The sequence below is a fragment of the Salvelinus alpinus genome, chromosome 1, assembly GCF_045679555.1.
Source record: "Salvelinus alpinus chromosome 1, SLU_Salpinus.1, whole genome shotgun sequence".
In the NCBI taxonomy this organism is placed as follows: Eukaryota; Metazoa; Chordata; class Actinopteri; order Salmoniformes; family Salmonidae; genus Salvelinus; species Salvelinus alpinus.
Genome location: NC_092086.1, coordinates 29,613,993 through 29,621,083, shown reverse-complemented (window position 1 = coordinate 29,621,083; position 7,091 = coordinate 29,613,993). Strand labels below are relative to the sequence as shown.

The 7,091-nt window shown below is 41.5% G+C and overlaps 1 protein-coding gene across 1 annotated transcript in view; it reads right to left on the bottom strand.

Annotated features, from left to right (window-relative positions):
- Positions 1 to 1,532: 1,532 nt before the first annotated feature.
- Positions 1,533 to 7,091, bottom strand: part of baiap2l1b (BAR/IMD domain containing adaptor protein 2 like 1b) — an 85,641-nt gene continuing 80,082 nt past the window's right edge. Inside the window, exons 13-14 of the mRNA XM_071395657.1 lie at positions 6,368 to 6,411; positions 1,533 to 2,918 (exon numbers count right to left, since the gene is read on the bottom strand). Coding sequence (XP_071251758.1) covers positions 2,846 to 2,918; positions 6,368 to 6,411 — 117 coding nt within the window. The 3' untranslated portion in view covers positions 1,533 to 2,845. The remainder of the gene's footprint in view (positions 2,919 to 6,367; positions 6,412 to 7,091) is intronic.

The window sequence follows — 7,091 nt, the reverse complement described above, 5'->3', positions numbered from 1 at the left end:
GTACATGTCTCGGCTGATCTTTTAAAACTTTTCCTGGCCCGTATTCATAAAGTATCTCAAAGTAAGAGTGCTGATCTAGGATCAGGTCCCTGATCCTCAGGTCCCTCAGGTTTCCATATAATCATATTAATTATGGTCTAAAAAGCTCAAGTGATTCTAGATCAGTGCCCAATCACTTTGTAGAAGACAACCCTGTTCCTGTTCAATTCGACCCCAGTTGTAACTAACCGGATTCAGTTTTTCAACCAGTTAATTATTAGAATCAGAGCCGACATCCAGAGTTGAACATGAATGTGATCTCTGCGAACATCAGGGAAATTGCCTTTAAAAGGTGTATTAACAGTGTGTCTTGGATTGAAACCTGGCCTTTCTAGTCATAAAGTAACTATGTTATATATTATTGGTTATAACATTTATAATTCACCAATAATTTATCATGACAAAGAGTTGAAATAACGAGAAGACAAGCAATAAAATATACTGGACAAAAATATAAATGCAACATGCAACAATTTCTAAGATTTTACTGAGTTACAGTTCATATGAGGAAATCAGTCAAATTAAATACATTTGTTAGGCCCTAATCTATGGATTTCACATGACTGGGAATACAGATATGCATCTGTTGGTCACAGATACCTTAAAAAAGGTAGGGGTGTGGATCAGAAAACCAGTCAGTATCTGGTGTGACTAGCATTTGTCTCATGCAGCACGACACATCTCCTTCACATAGAGTTGATCAGGCTGTTGATTGTGGCCTGTGGAATGTTGTCCCACTCCTCTTCAGTGGCTGGATACTGGCGGGAACTGGAACACGCTGTCGTACATGTGGATCCAGCGCGTTCTAAACATGCTCAATGGGTGACATGTCTGGTGAGTATGCAGGCCATGGAAGAACTGGGACACTTTCTGCTTCCAGGAATTCTGTAGAGAACCTTGCAACATGGGGCTGTGCATTATGCTGAAACATGAGGTGATGGCAGCGGATGAATGACACGACAATGGGCTTTGGGATTTCATCACGATATCTCTTTGCATTACAATTGCCATTGATAAAATGTAATTGTGTTCATTGTCTGTAGCTTATGCCTGCCCATACCATAACCCCACCATGGGGCACTCTATTCACAACATTGACATCAGCAAACCACTCGCCTACACGATGCCTTTACACGTGGTCTGTGGTTGTGAGGCTGGTTGGGCGTACTGCCAATTCTCAAAAATTATGGAGGTGGCTTATGGTAGAGAAATTGACATGATTTTATCTGGAAACAGTTCTGGTGGACATTCCTGCAGTCAGCATGCCAATTGCACCCTCCCTCAAAACTTGAGACATCTGTAGCATTGTGTTGTGTGACAAAACTCCACATTTTAAAGTGGTCTTTTATTGTCCCCAGTACAAGGTGCACCTGTGTAATGATCATGCAACTTCTTGATATGCAACACCTGTTAGGTGGATGGATTATTTTGGCAAAAGAGAAATGCTCACTAACAGGGATGTAAACAGATTTGTGCACAACATTTGAGAGAAGTACGTTTTTTATGCGTATGGAACATTTCCAGCATCTTTTATTTCAGCTCATGAAACATGGGACCAACACTTTACATGCTGCGTTTACATGTTTGTTCAGTGTATATTTGTTTATTTTCATACAGCAACGTTCAAACTCAGGGAGTAGGCAAGGCAGACCAAAGAAAAATGATAAAATTAGCCACTAGGTTGAAAATGCCTTCAATGAAGCATGAAGATAACTGCAAAATGGCTGCACGGTCTATGGGACGTTATGAGTTCCATTTAAGCATGTCCTTTTAAAAATGTATGTCCACAGCACTACTGGCTCATATTCATTAGGAAACGTAATGGACAACTTTTTAAAACAGTTGAACATTTCTTATCAAACAATAAGAAACATTCCCTCAAAGGTTTCAGTCTGCTTTCTTCCATTTGGTGCCTAATGAACATGACCCGGGCTACTTGAATAACAGAGACAGGTGAGAGACGTTTCACAGAATGATTACTGTTGGTATATAGAGTTAAGGTAAACAGGTCTCACATCTTCCACTAGTAACAGCAGCACTGTATGAACACTTAACTGTAAAACCAATCAGCAAGATGACAATGACACACTCAACCAATCAAATTCGTTGTACACTTCTTGGAAGGAGTTGAGGGGAAGAAACGATGTGTGCGCTTCCCTTGAATGAGTATAGTTACATTCGACAGTCGCCAGCTGTTGGTCTTTAGTAATGATAGCAACAATGCAATTTTACATATCATATTGGAGATACATCAACAATAACAAGAGCAACACTACCATAAGGACCTCCGTAAATTGTGATGCATAGGGCCCGTATTGCATACATTAATTTATCTACTGCCCTATGGCAACGAAAAATCTTTGACGAGTGATTGAACAAGCAAAAGAAAATTGTCATAAATACATTCTGATATTTCAACGGCCCAATCTCAGGCTTTCCTCGACTCCTTTTCGCACACGCCCAGCGAGAACGCATGTAGTATGTCGCCACTCATCATCGCCGACAAAAATAGGTCTAGAAAATCTATATATGTGCATCTGTTTACATAAATAAATCCCACCTTCTCAGGGAGAGCGTTTGCAGCAGTAGGGCAACTGTGTATTAGACAATGTCATTTCTAATGGCATCTGTAGTAGTGAAATTACTGGATCTTCAGCACAGCAGCCCACAGTGTCAAGTTGTCCTGTCCACTAGTGTCCGGCCCTGGGTCCATCCGCCTGGAGGAGGAGGGGGGAGAGCATGGGGTGATGCCCAGCTGGAGGTGCCGCTCCTGTGTAGAGGTGGACAGGAGGGTGGGTCTGGAGGTTTAGATGACTGGGCCTGAGCGGTCATTGGTGACTGTGGGACGTAGCTTGACTGCGGTGAACGGGTTCCCTCCCCTAAGGAGACAGAGACTGGTTAATGCTGGTGTGATGATTTTATGACACTTGGGCCCTATTTGAACAAACCTAACACAATGGTAAATCTTAGCAGTGGCGGTAGCGTTACAGCTTTGGGGTGTGTCAAAAATACTTTTGCTATTTTCACAACCGGAATTATGGGCGCAGTAGGTGGCAGTGGAACAAACAGGCTGGGTCAATCAGAACGTGCTCCATGGCTAAATATGTGTTGCTTCAAGTTGTGTATTTATGGTCTTTTATGTATTATGTTGTCATCAACTCCAATTCGAATGTTAGTCTGTTATGGCCTAGTTCGTTAAATAGCCTGCCCCATATTTACTAAATGTTTTGAACATGTTTGCAGTCCACATTGTTCTAGTTGCATTGCTTCAATATGGAAAAACATGGTTAAACATAGGCTGTAGCATTCACACTGATATAGGGGTCTACTGATATAGGGGACTACTGATATAGGGGCCTACTGTTAATTGCAGTCTGGACATGGACATACCAAACGTAGACAATAAGCAAGATTCAATTCACCAGGCTATTGATAAGGCCTAAAAAGACAGTGTATAAAATTAAACAATTTATTATAATAGATGTAAAGTCCCCTGTTTTGGGGACCTGAGTGGTTCTGGTACCGGTTTCAACCGACATCTTATAAATGGATATGTAGACACCATAGATTGAAATGGCTTGCATTGAGCGGTAGCCTTGATTCTAATGGACACAGGGGTATGTCTCTTCTGCCTGCGTGAAGCAGGATGTTAAATCTGACACCACTTGAAGCTGGGATGTCCCTCCTACCATTTCATTCGCTCTTCCAACTGTCCAACTCCTGGCTGAACCCTACATCACAGCCACTAACAACACATATGCCTGGAATCCTTACACCGTAATGCAGCGGGAGAAGTAGTTTTGTCGCTGTAGCACATTCAGAGATCGATTTATAGCCAGTAATTTCAAACAATTAATAGAGTTCAAACAAAAACACTTTCTGTTTGTCATAAATATTAGATGAAAGGCGAGTTCCTAACAAGTTCAGGAAGCCAAGCTAGAGTGCTGTGAGACGTTTACATCGATGGGGGCAGACGTTTTGATCAAGATAGACCTTTAGAAAATATACACATTTTCTCTAACATTAAATATACAAATATGTATTTTACAGTTAAGGAAATCTTATAGTTAGTCGTTTATAAATTGATTATACTATATTTAGAAAGCATATAAGTCATTTCAAGCCTTATCTATACCGTTTTGTTGAATAGGAAATATATCACATTTCATATTTGTATCATATTTTGTGTCCTGAGAAGTGACCTCACCTCAGCAATTTATAACTACATTTACCAGAAAGGGGAGATTTGAACCTTTCTTGGAGTCTGCAGTATTACTAGTTATTGTTTATGGCCCTCATGCTAAATAATTACTTCTGGGGATTACGTAGATTACATTTTTGATTACATTACAGCCTGGTGAATCTTTTTAATATGTTTGTTTTAGAATCAAATTAAACAAAAAAACTAGTTGTTTTTTAAACAAAAAACATTATTTCTAAATAATATTGGGTCAGAAACATATCATAAATTGCTTATCTCGTTCCATGGCACTGTTTGCACACGTAGGCCTAAATATCTTTACGCATAACATTCGCACGTCTATACAAAATATTATGCTCCTGTCAACCGTATCGTTGCCTATGTGCGAGGCAGATTTAAAAAAAAAAGATCTGCCGTTGATATGGCATTATAGGACGACTAAATAGTTTGGAGTGTGTCTTTGGTAATCGGACAAGGGGGCGCTCTTTGAAACTGTGGATGGATAGCCTTCTGAACAAGCGAAATACAGGTATGTGAATTGTGAATAATGAAAAAGCACGAGGGGACAAAAATGTCAAAGCACTCTCAGTAGACCATTTAAAACCACTTTATTCATAGGCTACTTTTGTATAATAGCCAGGATAAAAAGGCACACCTATGTGATGCTGGTATACCAGCGTTGATTAAGGGGAGGAGACGCTATGCTTGGTTTTTAATCAAATTAAAGCAATCGTTTTTTTATGTTTCTAAATACGAGATTCACCGACACAAAAGGCACATCTCTCCTTCCATGGGCTCTGTGTGTCATGGTTGGATAGGCTGTGCTTCCACTCTGTCATGGTTGGATAGGCTGAGCTTCCACTCTGTGTGTCATGGTTGGATAGGCTGTGCTTCCACTCTGTGTGTCATGGTTGGATAGGCTGTGCTTCCACTCTGTCATGGTTGGATAGGCTGTGCTTCCACTCTGTCATGGTTGGATAGGCTGTGCTTCCACTCTGTGTGTCATGGTTGGATAGGCTGTGCTTCCACTCTGTGTGTCATGGTTGGATAGGCTGTGCTTCCACTCTGTCATGGTTGGATAGGCTGTGCTTCCACTCTGTGTGTCATGGTTGGATAGGCTGTGCTTCCACTCTGTGTGTCATGGTTGGATAGGCTGTGCTTCCACTCTGTGTGTCATGGTTGGATAGGCTGTGCTTCCACTCTGTCATGGTTGGATAGGCTGTGCTTCCACTCTGTGTGTCATGGTTGGATAGGCTGTGCTTCCACTCTGTGTGTCATGGTTGGATAGGCTGTGCTTCCACTCAGTGTGTCATGGTTGGATAGGCTGTGCTTCCACTCTGTGTGTCATGGTTGGATAGGCTGTGCTTCCACTCTGTGTGTCATGGTTGGATAGGCTGTGCTTCCACTCTGTCATGGTTGGATAGGCTGTGCTTCCACTCTGTCATGGTTGGATAGGCTGTGCTTCCCCTCTCAAAATCCCTGCCATTATCATCTGCATTACTGTTAAGACCTGCTTTTTGTGCGTCTTAAAACCTCCCATTAGCGCTGCATGAAAATGGTCACTTTTGCAGTTGTTTTTAAGGACACACCTCTAAAATTGTAACCCCTCCCACTTCAGTGCAAGGGAGCTGATGGTAGACAGGTAAATTGCTGAACTTGGCGTAAGGGCTGGAAAATGCCAGTGTACCTGTTTTTACATGACGAAATTGCAAATTAACGTGCATTTGACCCTTGCGCCTCCTTAGCGCCAGCCCAAAATAGAACCCTTGCACTCTGTATGTGGACTGCACTGTGGGTAGAGTGTATGACTGACTATATGAAAGGAAGAATAGAACCCTTACACTCTGTATGTGGACTGCACTGTGGGTAGAGTGTATGACTGACTATATGAAAGAAAGAATAGAACCCTTACACTCTGTATGTGGACTGCACTGTGGGTAGAGTGTATGACTGACTATATGAAAGAAAGAATAGAACCCTTACACTCTGTATGTGGACTGCACTGTGGGTAGAGTGTATGACTGACTATATGAAAGGAAGATTGCGTGTCCACACATGTTATTGTGAGTTTAAGATAGATGTGTTAATATTATCTTCATAATCCATATGACATGATGCATGACTTACCCGAGGAAAAGAGGCGTCTTTCCAAACCCATTCAGTTGGGTTCCCTGTAAACAAACCCAAGAGACATCATCAGACCAGATATACTGTAAGTCACAAGACCCATTCACTCTCCATGATGGAATCCAACCCAACAATGATTCATTTACATGTACAAATATAATTTCCATACCAAATGTACAACATTTTTGGGACTTTTTGCATCTGTTGCCCATGGAGACCACACCACAGACTGCCCCTCCTCAGACAGGTTTGGTAGGGCAGACTGGTGAGTGTTGTGACTGTGACAAACAGAGATGACCTGGGTTCAAATGCTATTTAAAATCTTTCAAATACTTTGAGTGATTGCTTGAGTCTGCCTGGAGTGACAAATGGTGTGGTTTGCAACTAGACTATTGAGACTTTTCTGTTGGTTCCATTGCAACAGGTTCTCTCAATAGATAGTATTTGAACCCAGGTCTGGTGAGAGGAGAATGCTTCATCACCTCAGAACACTGACACTGGAAAATGGCTCTTCTGGAAGGGACAGTGCATTCCAGAAAGAAAAATCCATATAAACCTCTCCCTCATTATGCCAGTGAAAAGTCAAGGCATGTTGAGGTGAAGCAATCTTCCTGAACTTGTTACATTTAGATTGAACCTTACGGTCAAACAATCAAACAAACAAACAAACTAGAATCAATAGTGAAATTATGATTTGACCCTATATGCAGTTTCCCAACGGGGT